We start from the raw sequence: 15,832 nt of genomic DNA, 5'->3' as shown, positions 1-15,832 counted from the left end.
AAAAGAAACACGATCGTCAATAAAGCCGCTCGATTGCAGTGCAGAGAAGCAACTCAGACTCAACTTCTATTTTGGTCCTTTAACCGCTGAAATGCCATTATCCCGAAGTTATAGCATTCCCCACATGGCCCCATCCTCAACAGAAGGGCCACACACTAACTATAGTAACGTACTGAGAAAAGAAAACTTTCATCATTCCATACTAACCTTGATAAGTTTTTGGGGGGTGAAAGTAAAGTGAAAGCAGCACATTATAGAGATTTCTTAACATGAATTGAATTACAATATTTTATATATTGTACAGAACTACATTATTCAGTCCATTCTTCTTATCTCCTTCAAGGATACAAGCACATACAACAACAAACTTCTGAAGAGAAATACAGCCAGCCACTTTTATGGAAGGAAAAAAGTAAAGTCAACTCCAAAACATTGTATCTTTGACTGCGAATCTGCCACTTTGCTCCATTTTGGTATTCTTGTAATCCAATGTCCACTTCTCAAATGTACACTCGGTGAAGTCATAGTAACCCCCGTGAATAGAGAGTTCCCCATTCGCGACCTTTGTTTCTATCCATGGGTATGTAAGCAGGTTTGATAAGGAATTGTTAACTGATTCCTGTAAAATAAACATTATTAGTTGGATTATATCCAATTGTGGGAAAAAGAAAATTATCCTAATGGAGCCTATCCAAAGTGATCCCAATTTGACACACAATGAACAGAAGCCCATTTGTTTATCGGGGAATGCAGGAGACATTTTCATGAGTAAAATGAATAGGCATTTGAATTCCTGAAATAAACTCAGGCTCAGGACCATTGTAAAGCAATGTTGCGTATGGATTCTCTAAAATATGGTTCTATGCTTCAGCAGATTTTGGAGCACTGATTAAGGCATCCATGAGAGCACTAATTATTCTCAAGCCTGATTATTTCATTGGGAACGCTGAAGACCCTAACAGGTGCTTCCATGTCATCTCTCCAAAAGTTAAAACTTCCCTAGCAAGGAGAATCAGAAAACGAAGACAAATAACGTCTTGCAGAGCAGAAAAAGGTCACATATTCACCTGAACTAATTAGACAGAATCATAGAACTAAGGATTGACTTGAAGATCACTTTTCTTCCATCAAGAGGTGCCCACTCATCCTATGAGGCACTATCATGATTTATCTCGCATTCTAACCCCAGATAAGCACAATTCATTGTATTATTTAACATTTTGAAGTTTCAGCAAACAAATGGAGTTACAAGGTAAATAATATGATTACCTTCTCACAGTGCCTGCACTTCTGCTCGAAGTCGAGAGAAGAAGCAGTAGCCTCAGTTTTCATTCTCGCATTCTTCCCAACTACCACCCAGCTTTTGATAAAGCTGATGAGAAATGAAAACTATAACCAAGTGAGACACGTATAACACAACATTACCAATGAAGGGAAAATGACAGCCTATGTCTAGAATTATGCAAGTCAACCTTGCATTTGTGTCATCCTGCATGCTCATAAGGGCATAAATTCCCCCGCAGCAGCTGTGGCCAATGACCATGATATTCTCAACCTGCCAGATAGAAGCATACAAAGTCAAGGTGTTGTGACCACTGACCTGCTAACCTTACAAATACTTACATATTTAGAGTAAGAATCTTATACACTGAAATCTCTCCAGATATTTCACAAGTTCACACAACCCCAAACTATAATAGCCTCAATTTTTTTTTTTGTTGAAAAAAAGTAAATGATATGTTATTAGTGGATATTAAATTTGACTATGCTTGAAAATGGTCTCAATTATGCTAATAATGTTGTAGCAGTTAAATGATATAGCGAAATCTTAAATTCTTACCGAGTCCCTCCCAAGATGTGTTTATCATAAGATCAGTAAGTATTGTAACCAAAATCATCTTTAACCCTGCTGCTGATTCATATGACTCACGACTGTGAATTGAAGTCTAATTATTATTATTTGACCTAAGTGTACTTCAACATTACAGCTGAGTTCCACCAATTAAGGAAGCTAGACTTGTCAAAGCAAACAAGCACACAGGTGAATAATTGGCAGCGCAAAAAGATTGTAAATCGTTGAATAGTAGTATTAAATAGTACTTTGCAAGAAAAATGTGCTTACTTTAAGGGAATTCACAGCAAATTCTAATGCAGCATTTGTTTCAGAGGGTCCACTCTGTATCATGGAAGAATGAGATTAGAAGGGTTAAGTAAGCAGAGTAAGCAGAGTAGCCCTCTCCGCCCTTCAGTGACCATCCTAAATATTTGAGGTAGATATCCAAGATAAATCATTTTCAAAGGTAAACATACCTCAAATGGAGGTACCAAATTAGCAACATTACGAATAGTGAATGCCTCTCCTGGTTGAAATCCCAGTATATTAGAGGGACAAACCCTAGAATCTGCACAAGCAATAACCATAAACTGTTCTAGAAATTGTTAGACAATAATCAAGAGAACTGTATCTAGCAAATGATTCAGTAGACAGATTGAAAGAATAGACCAATACGTTTCCGGGGAAAAAAGAATAAACCGAGGAACCAAAAAGCAAACCACTAATTATTAAACAGCTAAAACCTTAGCCAAAAGCAGGGGAAAGAGAGAGGGTTCAATTACCTTCGGTGCCTGACCGTTGGCCAGATTTTGGAATTGCTCAATGTTTTTCCTGTCAAAAAACAAACCACGTTAACAAAGTTTCTCCTCTTTTCGGGTATCAGAAGGAAACAATTGAACCAGTGTTTTCTGAAGCTTACAAGTAGTTATTCTTCTTAAAACCTAAAAACCTGTCCCTGATATTATGAAATATGTCACACCCATCTTCAGCCTCAGTTACAGTCGCTAGCTTCTTGTTTTCAAGTTGTTGAGTAAATCCTGAAGGACCCATAGAAGCCCTTAAAGATAAACTTTGAGTGCTCCTGCAAACATCAGAGCAAGATGTGCCGCTGAGCTTCATTTCAATAGTTTTGCGCCGATGTTCTGGGGTGAGTTAGTAAGTTATGTTACTAAAACAATATTCCAGTTACAGTAACAAGAGAAGCTTGCCTGAGTTAAATATAATGAAATCTGTACCAGTGATGACTCAAGAACACAATTCCTCATCTTCTCTAAACTTTGTACTTTCGTATAACAACTGGTGCTTTAAGAGATAGAAATGAAAGAAAGAATAGTGGAGCCTTTCAATAGTTATTTTCATCCCAAAGGTTAACTTCTCAAAGCATCATCAGTTTTAATTCAAAAACGGCATTTCAGATGAACTACTCCACTTTTCTACCATCAAAATCTACAAGACCTGTCCCGTAAGCGAAACTAACCTTGAATGCGACAACAATCTCAAACGGAGTTTCTCCCCTTTCCCAGATTTCAGTTTCCGACCAAAGATCTACCAAAGAAGTTAGTGTATCAGCTCACCCACAAAAGTCCATCACAACATGGGCGCGTAGGGGATCGACCACACAAGAAAAAGATGAAAATGACATACCTTCGATGAATTCGACACAAGCCCATGAAGCTCAGCGCATGAATTGGACGAGGGAGAACGAGGATCTCGTGAAACCGAGATTGGAGCAGGAAATGCCATTTAGAAAGCTCTAAATCAAATGGGTTATCCGCCAGCAATACAAATGGAGAATTCAATGAAGCAGCCATGGAGGAGGAGGAGGAAGTATTTAAAGAAGGTGGGTAAAGTTGGTTGGTCCAGCAGATGTGGATCTGATGCCTCCAAGAAAGGCGGAGAACCCAAAGCGCAAGCACGAGAGCAAAAGAGGCGGAAAATATATACATAATCACTCATTGTTTTTTGCGTGATTGACTTTTGACAGTTCAGTCACTGCTAATTCTCCTGAGAGTTTCACGCTGACATCCCAGAATCTCCAGACACTTCGTACCATATCTTTCACTAAAAGAGTACTTGGTACGAAAAGAAAAAAATGTTATCCAACGGAGGGGAGGGAAATTAATTGGTCGGTGGTTATAGTTTGATGGATGATATACTTATTAATAGTTAATACTGTCTCCGGTTTTAATTATAGTAACCAGTTAATTAATTTGAAAAAATTAACAAAAAAAATTAAGTTAGTTATTTGTAATAAATATGTGGTCTTTCCTAAAATATCTTTACTAATCAAGTATGTTGGTTTAAAAATATAATTATTAGAAAGGACTATCTTGAAAAATTGAGTAAATATGAGAGACAAAATGGATTGAAGTCTTATATTTAGAACTAATATAAAAGTCAAACGGGGTTTTATATTAAGAACCGGAAGTAGTATATGATCTTATTTGATTTTTATTTTGATTCTAAATATAAGATTTCAATCCATTTTTTCTCTCATATTTAAGTATTTTTTCTTAAAGATAGTCTTTCTAATAATAATAATTATAACTAATAAATTTGATTAGCAAATATATTTTAGGAAAGATAATATCTATTTATTACAAATTATTGACTTGTTTCCTTAATAATTCAAATTAGCTAATACCTCTTATATTTATTTTTTAACCGAGTTGTTAATTTTTCTTTTAATGTCATTGTTGGTCGTTTAATCAAATTTAGTTTTCGTCTCTTTCATTACAACTGGTTGTTCATAAGGATTTCATTTTGATTCTTATATTTCTGGTTTTTATTAGTATAGCACTCACTCTATTGAGATATTAATTTCTTTAATTACCACATCGGTTGGACTACTCTTCTAATGCTTCAAATAAAAGAAGAGGTCTTCTGTCCAAAAAAAAAATAAAAGAAGAGGTCAAATCAGAACTTGAGATATTTCCACCCTTTAACAATGAAATGTTAAGAATTGATTAATATATAACCTAATTATTAAACTGATTTTGATTTTAAATATAGGACTAATTTTTTATATTTAATAATTTTTTTAAATTATTTTTATAGACGTTTTCTCAATCATGATCAAACAGGAGAGGAAAAGAGATAGATATTAAGAAAGATGATTATAGTATTTTAGGAAAAAACATGTCATATCTTATAACTAACTAACTTATCTAACTTTTTTAATCTAATCAAATTAATTAAATAAATAATACTCTTCCAGTCTTAAATATAAGACCCTTATAGTGTATATAAGGGTCTTATATTTAAGACCAGATGAGTGCATTACATACAACAATTGTGAGCTTCATAACGAGCTATCAGTTAAAACACATGATTGGGAAAAAAATTTTGCGATTATTTTTTTCCCCCTCGAAAAGAATGTACATGCACATGCACCTTTTCTTTGTACAAAAAAACGCAAGCAGATATAATTTACCCGAAAACACATCGTTACGCGCGCCAGAGAGATTTTTCTCAAATTTTACTGAACTTATGTTATCTGGACTGCTTTCTATTTCGGGGAAGGAAAATAAAACCAATTTTGAACAAAAAGTTGTGCTCCTGTTGAGTCTAATTTTATTTTGTACTAAAATACAGTTTCGTTAACCTAAATGCATAACTTTTTAACTGCATTTGGAAAGATGAGGCAAGCTTTTGTTGCTCATTTGTGCGTGTGTGTAGGCATGCACGTTCGTAGAGTACTTTTTTTTTTTTTTTTTAATAAAAGAAGCGTATAATGGTGATATTTGGGAGAAATTAAAACGTTGGAAGGGTGGATGTTAAGAAAGGCTAACCCACATCGCTTGATTTCCTTCCCAACCAAAAATAACTCCCAAACAATAAGGTTATCATACTTCTTTTCCTTCCCCTCCATTTTTTTTTCTTCTCCAAAACATGCCTTGAAGGCTTACTTAGCTTTGCTTGGCTATTTAAATTCTTGGAATTTATAGTTTTCTTGCTTCCTATTATGTTCACAAATAACCTTCACTACTACAGAAAAAGCTAACCATAATGTTTATTTTTTTACTTTTGTAGCATTTTCAAAATGCTATGAAAGATGTTGGAAAATTTTTTTTTTCATTTTTTTAATACATTAACTTATAGCGCTTGCATAAGAAAGTTTAGGAAGTGCATCTCCTGTGGTGTTTTCCTGAGAACGTGCTACAACAGAAGCATTTTCTGTAGTGCTTTGTCAGGAAAGCGCTATAAAACATGTAACATCCTGTAGCGTTTTTTTTTTTCTTTTGAAAAAGTGCTACAGAATATGCCTTTTTTTAAATAAATTAGTGAGTATTAGTTATGGTGTTTTGTTAAATAAACACTACAAAACAGGTGTTACAAATCAAATATTTTGTAGTAGTGCTTTTTTTCTGTCCACGAAGTATATAAGATCTTATTACCCTATCCACTTGAATCAGGTGTTGCATATGGACCGAAATGACTATTATGGATTGGCATCTGCGTCTCTCAACCTCACACAAGTTATACTTTTACGGATTACGAAGTAAATATGTGGAGGAGATTACCTCGTTTTGCGGAAAAGTGCTTCTAAAACCATGGTTTTGGATTTCCCAAACACCCCCGTAGAGTTACATCAGAAGCATGGAGCAACCTTGCTATTAATTACATTACACTGTTTTTGGCCACTTCCAATGTCATAACCTATTTTTACTCTGTAGCTATGGAAGCGTTTTAGGGGAGATGACGCGCTGCCAGGGCAACAGGGCTCCAGTAGAGAGTACAATGTTGATATGGTACCTAAGGTAATCTGGCTTTTCAATTTCCATCCCCAGCAAATCAACAGAAAATAAATTCTTGTTGGCCTTGTTCCTGCAATTTTTTAAATGACCGTACTAATATGCTATTGTACCTTGGTTGTTGCTTCTAAGTGTTAAAACATGGAAACCCAACACTTCTTCTTCTTCATGCTAACATGCTAATGGAGTTCCCACAACACTGCTTCCATAGAAAAGAAAATAGTTTGAATGCTAGGAAACAAAGCAATTTGCTTTAGCTCTCTTCAATGCATTAAATGACATTTTCCCCTATTTTCTTTGCGTTTTCTTAACTGTCCACCAAGTGGACTGTGCTTTTTGTTTGTAGGTTTGTATCCTCTATTTCCAATTCATTGTTGCTAAATGCAACTTTGCGTGTGCTTTGCTTAGTTCATTATGGGAAATGGAGCTTTGGTTCGAGTTTTGATTCACACAGATGTTACCAAGTAGTATTTGCATTTTAAAGCTGTAGATGGCAGTTTTGTCTACAATAAGGGAAAGGTGTGCACCGTATTTATCTTCACACTTGATACTTTTACTTATTGTCAAATTTACGTTTCATGAAACCTTGGATGTTTGAATGGAACCTTATGGCAGAATATCTTTATTTTTAGGTTTACAAAGTTCCACCAACTGACGTTGAAGCACTGAAATCACCATTAATGGGACTGTTTGAGAAGCGTCGAGCCCAAAAATTCTCCATTTATGTTCAAGACTATAAGGAGAATGACCCAAAATCTCATGAAGGGCTGGATTTAAACCAAGTCACTGCAAGACAGCTGATCTCGTATGCATCTACTTGCTTCACTTCTCCTTTGATATCGAGACAAGCAGTTGCATATCATCAAGATTATTCCTTGTGTTTTTGCTTCCCTTTCAATCAGGAAACAATTGTTTGTTCATCAACTTCGTTTTAGGATGCCACCATTAAAGCATTGCTGTTGAATGACACAGTATTAACAAAGACAATATTGTTATCATCAGATTGATTTCGTGTTTTTCATTATTTCTCCACCATTGTAGAAAATAAGGGTTAGAAGATGATACAATTGATTTCATTGGCCATGCCTTGGCACTCCATACTGATGATAATTACTTGGATCGGCCAGCCAAGGACTTTGTGCAGAGAATAAAGGTGCGTGCGTTATTAGTGCTCCTATACTTTGTTGCCATTACATGAGGTGGAAAGAATGCTACTTTGTTGTTTTTTAACTTTGACCAGACAAAGAATACTACTTAAGCCCTGTATTCTTCCTCAGCTAGACTATGGTCAAAAAGTGAGATTTTTCATGCAGCCAGATAAAGCATGAAAGTAGCTAGGACAGTGCGTGTGTGTGGGGAAAGAGACTATGAGACTGGGGTTCTTCAAGCTGGGTACCTGTTCAAAGACGGTGTTACAGAAGGTTGTGAAAAATTTGTAATGGAAAGATAGTAGAACCATCAACAACTCACTTTGGGGAAGATTAGCCAAATTCCTTCTCTTTTTCTTTTTTTGTGCTAGAAAAAATCTCGTTGTTAATGAGGGGAATAGCAACCATCACATGCTCCAAGTGTCTTCACTCTAGCGCATTTCAACTTCTCTGTGATGCTAGTACCGTGATACTAATCTTTGTATGGCGGTATAGAAGCATCTTAAAATTGTGATAAAGGAACTATTGACTTATATCTATGGAGAAAAATCTTTGATGTGTTATGGTCAATGGACAACAACATTGAGAAGCAAATATTTAGATTATAGTTGTTTAGATATTATTTTATATCTTCGGTTTTTTTTTTCCTTCAGTATTTCTCTTCATGAATCCAAGCACAAGTTTCTAGATCATATATTCATCCGGGATAAGTTTTGGTTTGGCTATGTTGCTCTAGAATACACCTTAATTCCTCAGGCTTTCTCTCTCTTCATGAGGTTTTTCGTTAGCGTTTTGCAAGTAAAAATATTGTTATTTCAGTCGCTCATAGTCCCTTGGGGACTCTTCAAAGTATTTTGTACTTTTGATTTGTTTCATACAGCTTTATGCAGAGTCCCTGGCACGATTTCAAGGAGGATCACCTTATATATACCCACGATATGGACCCGAGGGGGTTGTCACAGGTTCATTTTTGAGAAAATGACAAATAAAGACCTGTAAATTATCAAAATTACAAGGAAGTCACTTGAATAAGTCAAATTACCAAGAGGGACCTGGTTTCAAATTGCAATTAGCAAATCACACCTAAAAGACTAAAATACCCTTCAATTACTCAGATTCAATAACGAAGGCAGACATTGGTGAGAGACCTCTTCTTTCCTTCTTCTCCTCGGACTTCCTCTCCCTCTCTTCTTCTTTCTCTTTCTTCCTTGGGTCGAAGCAATATCTTCGTTGGGTCTCCTCCATGGCGAATCGTCTCATGAGGGGCAAAGAGGGCTTTCAAACTCTTTGCGTAGGATATCGGCAGGGTGAAGATAGGAAGGTGGTCAGTGACGGAGGAATGGAAGATTTGGGACGATTTTTCTACAATTCTGAAACAAGGAGTGATTGCGACCTTTTTGTTGAACAATGGTGGTCAACCTTATGGATCGTTTTCTCTGTTAGCAAAGAAGAAGAAGGCTGAGTTCTTTAAGCTGTTGATAGAAGCTACAGGGTTCGCTGGTTTGAATATTTTAAAGATTTTGAAGATGGTCTGGTTGAATACTGTCTTCTTTTTATTTACTTGTATCTGGAAATCGATAATCTCCTCATTTGATTTAGAGTTGCTGGTTGCTGTCAAAACACCTCTGGTTTTTTGTTATTTGACTTATCATTGTTGTAATTTTACTTAGTAGTGTTGTAACTACAGATTGGTTAGTTTGATCACAATAACATGGCGTGACAATCTGAAAATGTCGGTATTTTGTTTATGGGCAGAGCAATGTTAATATTTAGTATTTATAGTTGTAAATAGTATCAATGTAGATCCATTTAATGTTCTGAAATTCATGACAGACCTCCTCACTGACTTATAATTTCACTTACCACAGTTGTTATTTGGCTTTCTACTTTTGTCAATTCATTTTCACAACTTGTCATTCGTCTTACTCAATTTGTCATAAATTACATATCAGAACTTGTCATTTGCTAAAGAAATCTGAAAATTCTGTCATTTGAAAAGAGAAAATTAAATTTTTATGAATTGCTTATCAGAAATTGTCATTCGTCTTACTAAACTTGTCATTCGTCTTACTCAACTTGTCATACGCCAAAGAAATTTGGAAGTAAACATGTTGAAGGGAATGTAACGATCACCATTGTTGTGATGATAGAAATGTAGTAACAGAAACATAGAATTTGTTACATTACGTCCACGTTGGTGGACATTTTGAAGCAAGTGATGAAGGGGAAGTTAAATATATTGGAGGGAATGTAATGATCACTATTGTTGTAATTTCGCTTGCTAGTGTTGTTAATGCAGACTTTTAACTATTATGACAACAATGTAGTGATAGAAACACATGACAATCTAATAATTATAACTTGTCATTTGGCTTTCCACTCTTATCAATTGATTTTCATAACTTGTCATTCGCCTTACTCAACTTGTCATAAATTACATATCAGAACTTGTCATCTGCTAAAGAAATCTAAAAATTCTATCATTTGAAAAGAGAAAATTAAATTTTTATGAATTACTTATCAGAAGTTATCATTCGTCTTACTCAACTTGTCACTCGCCAAAGAAATCTAGAAGTAAACGTGTTGAAGGGAATGTAACGATCACTGTTGTTGTGATGATAGAAATGCAGTAATAGAAACATAGAATTTGTTACATTACATCCACATTGGTGGACATTTTGAAGCAAGTGATGAAGGAGAAGTTAAATATATTGGAGGGAATGTGATGATCACTATTGTTGTAATTTTGCATGCTAGTGTTGTTAATGCAGATTTTTAACTATTATGAACAATGCAGTGATAGAAACACATGACAATCTGATAATTATAGTCTTTCTATATTGTGCAGAGGAATGTTAACATTTTTTGTTAATAAGTTCTATATTGTAATAATGTAGAGCTATTTAATATTGTCCACTTAATTAGAAACATGGTGACAGAAATACAACGACAGAAACACAAAAATTATATCATTTGCCTTACTGAACTTGTCATCTACTAACGAAATCTAAAAATTCTATCATTTGAACAAAAAAAATAAATTTGTATGAAATGCTTATCAGAAGTTGTCATTTACCTTACTAAAATTGTTATTTGCCTAACTAAACTTGTCATAAATTGCTTATCAGAACTTGTCATCTGCTAAATAAATCTAGAAATTGTCACTTGAAAAGAGAAAATTAAATTCATATGAAATGCTTATTAAAAGTTGTCATTTGTCTTACTAAACTTGTCATTTGCAAAGGAATTGTACAAATTGTCATTTTAACGTAGAATCTTAAATTCCTATGAGTTGCTTATCAGAAGTTGTCATACACCTTACTAAACATCATTGGCAAATGACAAGTTCAATAAGACGAATGACAAATTTAGTAAGGCGAATGACAACTTATGATAAACAATTCATAAAAATTTAATTTTCTCTTTTCAAATGACAGAATTTTCATATTTCTTTAGCAGATAACAAGTTCTGATATGTAATTTATAACAAGTTGAGTAAGGCAGATGACAAGTTGTGAAAATCAATTGAAAAGAGTGGAAAGCCAAATAACAATTGTGGTAAGTGAAATTATAAGTCAGTGAGGAGGTCTGTCATGAATTTCAGAACATTAAATGGATCTATATTGATACCATTTACAACTATAAATACTAAATGTTAATATTGCTCTACCCATAAACAAAATACCAACATTTTTAGATTGTCATGCCATGTTGTTGTGATCAAACTTACCAATCTGTGGTTACAACACTACTAAATAAAATTACAACAATAGTAAGTCAAATGACAAAAAACCAGAGGTGTTTTGACAGCAACCAACAACTCTAAATCAAATGAGGAGATTATCGATTCCCACGTACTAGTAAACAAAAAGAAGACAGTATTCTCGACAATCGAACAACACTATATCAAAAACATATTTGGAAATGAAAGTCGAAAGTCATCAACTAGCATTAATGATGGGTCACCATCTTTTTTGTAACAAAGATTGGTGGAATGACCATAACCTTAATCATATTGATGAATGCATAGGTAGGAGATGAATGTTTTTGAGAGGGAGAGGAATAGAAGGAAGAAGAGAGGGAGGGAGATGAAGAGGGAGAGAAGGAAGAAAACAAAAGGAAAGAGAAAGAGATGGGGTGATGGAAGAAAGAGAATAAGGGCACTTTTGTCTTTTTAGCCTGATTTCATAATTACAATTTGAGACCGGGTCCTTCTTGATAATTTGGCTTATTTAGATGACCTTCTTGTAATTTTAATAATTCAAGGGTCTTTATTTGTCATTTTCCCTTCATTTTTCTACCCTTTTAAATCTAACGTATATCTGCGGCTAACATTTTCATTTATTTATTAATTCATTCGTTCATTTTATGGCTGGCAGGCCTTTGCACGTTTGAGTGCTGTGTATGGTGAAACTTACATGCTTAACAAACCAGATTCAAGAACTATAGAATGAATTAGGTGATCATAGGTTCCTCTCGAATATCTTGCTGTATATTTCTTTTCCAATTGATCTGTGGGTAGGCAGTCACATTTTGATGAGACAAAAGCCGTTGGTGTGACCTCTGAAGGAGAAACAGCCAGATGCAAGAAAGTTGTGCGCGATACATCATATCTGCCTGATAAGGTATCCGCTATTGGAAATGTTAATTTGATTGAATAGTGGGTCTAGAGATGAATTGCAGAGGAGTACAAGCTTACTTAAGTGTGATGTTTATCCAATTATGAATTGATCCAACAGGTCGAAAAAGTTGGAAAAGTTTCGCGTGCAATACATATTATGAGCCATCCTGTTCCATACACTAATGATTCTCGCTCAGCACGGGTCATTCTGCCCCAGAAGCAACTTGGTCGTAGATCAGACATGTAAGTTTGCTTGATCTACTTTCGTAGTACTCAAATTCTTCAATACCGCGAGAGGTTAATAGATATTAACATGAGGAGAATTTGATTAAAGGAAGAGTTTTGCCTCTTGATGTGCAATGAAAGCATCAGATCACCATGCCCTATATTTCTTAAGTACCGAAAATTCACTTGTGGTAATAGATCACTACAATTATTTGACTTACCAAGATAGTCTATAAAAGATAAACTTGCAATTTAAGTTCCCATTATTCCAGTCCTTGTCACCTATACTGTAAATGTTGAAGGTGGAAAACAGATTTTGGGCTCTCTAGTCTAGTGTGAAGCCAAGTTAAATATGCTATCTCCAAATTTCCTATATCAAAGATCCCTGCCTATGTCTTGGACTTGGTCTTTATGATAAATGACAGTATAGTGCGGCAACTTTAGTTTCCTACTTTTAATTTCAACTACTATCTTCGATTTTTAATATAAGAGTTAGTTTGACTTTTAATTTAATTCTAAATATAAGGCCCCAATCCACTTTGTTTCTCATATTTATCCTTTTTTTTCAAAATAATCCTTGTAGTAATTGTACTGTTAAATGTTCAATCAAATGATAGTTTTAACTAATACATAATTAGTAAGAGTATTTTAGAGAAGACAATACCTAATTATTAGAAATAACTAACTCAACAAATTTTTTTAATTTACTCAAACTAGTCAAACAGTCAATTAATTCTTATATTAAGAAGAGAAAGTAATATTTATGTTTTGTTCTCTGATTACCTGTATTATGGCAGGTATCTCTTCTGCTGCTCCTACACTCACAATGTAGCAGCAAAAGGAAAATATATTGCCTTTATTACTCCAGAAGCAGAGACTGACCAACCTGAGGTAGAGTTGAATGATGCTACCACGCCCTTCGAGACAACAGTAAGGGATGTGATTGCCATGTACAGTAAAATCACTGGCAAGGTAAATTTTCCTTCCTTTAGAAAACAAGATATGTATCTTATGTATTGCCATGTACAGTAAAATCACTGGCAAGGTAAATTTTCCTTCCATCAGAAAACAAGATATGTATCTTACGTATCCAAAAATGGAGTTGTACTTTTAACTGCGATGTGTTTAAGATTTTACGTTATTGATTAATTGTTTATATCTTATTTAATATACTAATAATAACAATGATAAAAATGTGCGTAACAACCAAAACTTTATAGGTTGTAAAACTTTGAAAGTAGACATGCATATCAGTACTTCTAATCTTTTCTAGAAAATGTGAGACATGACTAATGCATTATACTAGAACAACTTAGAGTTTATCTTATTTTGATCCTAAATATAATATCTTAATTTATTTCGCCTTCCAAATTTATAATTTGTTTTGTTTGCAAACTATCTATATTGATCACACATCTTAAGGGAGTTTTCATCAAGAGGTAATTTCAATGTAAGTGATCAAATAGGGTATTTTAAGAATATAAACATATATTTTAATATATAACTTTCTATATATATATATGCAAATTAGTTATTTAATTTCTATATTAAGGACCAAATGGGGTAGTATAATTATTTTCTCATGCATTAGTTAATGCACTATATCAGAATATCAAACTAAAAGGCAAAAGCACGATTTAGCTTTAGCCCTTTAAATCATGAATATCTCTTGATTAAAGATTGATTCTTATTGCGGATTTCAGGTTCTTGATCTTTCCGTGGACCTGAGTGCTGCAACTGCTGATGCTGAGGAATGAAATTGCTTAGATATGTATTAAAGCACGACCAAGTATCAGATGGAATGCTTCATCTTTGTTTCATTTTATGTTGGTTATTAGATACTTAATTGGGAAGAGAAAGCTCACATTTATAATGGACAAATTGATATGTATGCCCCATAAATTTTTTGCTTGTTTTACTCAGCCAAGCTGGCTAGGTTAGTAGTCAGGCCCTTCTATTCGAAATCCAGTTTTCATATTTTTCACGATCATGATCTTTCTTCTTAAATGAAAAAAACATAGCAAGAGATTATCATGATTTTTATGAGAACCGGACTGCTGTCAATCAGATAACGATTGAACTCTAATTAAGTTTGGTTAGCAAATACTACCTCCACTTCTAATTATAAGAGCTAGTTAATTAATTTGAGGAAATTAAAGAAGTAAGTCGAGTTAGTTATTTGTCCTAAATAGGTGTTATCTTTCCTAAAATATCTTTGCTAATCAAGTGTATTGGTTAGAACTATTATTGTTAGAAGGACTACTTTAGACAAAAAATGTATAAATATGAGAGACAAAATGGATTGGGGTTTTATATTTAAGACAAAAATAAAAGTCAAACAGGGTCTTATATTAAGGATTGGAAGTAATATATGGTAAGGGTGAGGTAGAAGTTGTTGTATCCTTGTGTTAGTGTGTAAAAAATGAAGTTTTATATTGCTGAAGGGAGAGGAAGCTCAAGTGTCTATATATCGTTTTAAGACTTGCTTGCATTTTTTTATTTTTAGTGTTTATAAGCACATTCATATAAGCCTAAAGTCCCAAACAAAACTTTTTACATATATTTATCTCGTATTCTGTATAATATCAAAAGTTAGATATTATAACCAAATGTTCACATATCATTTTTAAAGATGTTCAAAAACTAAAGATAATTTTTAGAAAATAATCCCTATCAATTTTTAGTAAATAAACTTTCAAAGACATTACAAGTCAATTTTCCGAAGTAGAAAATATTACCTGAACAAATTTCTCTGGAAGCTAGTTCTACAAAAAGACTTTTGACTTCCTGATAATTCAAAACTTTTCCAAAAGATAGAGCCACCTCTTCATAAATAACTTATACCAATTTTTATGATAATAAGGGCTTGTTTGCATTTATATTTATTAAGTGTTTATAAATATTTTTTTAAATAAGTCCTTAATAAATACTCATCCAGTTCTTAATACAGGATCCAATTATTAAGTTAGTTTTGGTCTTAAATATAAGACCCATTTCTTATATTTATTAATTTTCTCTAAATTACTCTTATGAATACTCCCTCAGCCATAATCAAGTAGAAGAAGAAGATGAGGTATTAGGAAATATGATTATGATATTTTAGGAAAAATATGTCACATTTCTTATAATTAACTAACTTATCTAACTTTTTTAATGTAATTAAATTAGTTAAATAGGTCTTATATTAAGAATAGAGGAGTATTTTATTTTGACCTTCGTTTTCTAGACTAATTTATTTGTTATTTATTCT

At 33.7% G+C, this 15,832-nt stretch overlaps 1 protein-coding gene and 1 pseudogene across 1 annotated transcript; one reads left to right on the top strand and one right to left on the bottom strand.

Annotated features, from left to right (window-relative positions):
* Window positions 1-235: 235 nt before the first annotated feature.
* On the bottom strand, window positions 236-3,647 carry LOC114743202 (beta carbonic anhydrase 5, chloroplastic). The gene is made up of 9 exons (XM_028931400.1): window positions 3,479-3,647; window positions 3,312-3,379; window positions 2,754-2,915; window positions 2,617-2,665; window positions 2,311-2,424; window positions 2,123-2,176; window positions 1,473-1,555; window positions 1,270-1,372; window positions 236-619 (listed from the first exon to the last, which is right to left on the bottom strand). The coding sequence occupies exons 1-9, from the start codon at window positions 3,575-3,577 to the stop codon at window positions 419-421; spliced, it is 933 nt and encodes a 310-aa protein (XP_028787233.1). The 5' UTR covers window positions 3,578-3,647; the 3' UTR covers window positions 236-418.
* Window positions 3,644-14,339, top strand: LOC114743241 (guanosine nucleotide diphosphate dissociation inhibitor At5g09550-like; annotated as a pseudogene).
* The last annotated feature ends 1,493 nt before the right edge of the window (window positions 14,340-15,832 follow it).

This window comes from Neltuma alba, unplaced genomic scaffold (genome assembly GCF_004799145.2).
Source record: "Neltuma alba isolate B1F8T4 unplaced genomic scaffold, ASM479914v2 tig00000640_pilon, whole genome shotgun sequence".
Lineage (NCBI taxonomy): Eukaryota > Viridiplantae > Streptophyta > Magnoliopsida > Fabales > Fabaceae > Neltuma > Neltuma alba.
This window is presented reverse-complemented; position numbering and strand designations above follow the sequence as displayed.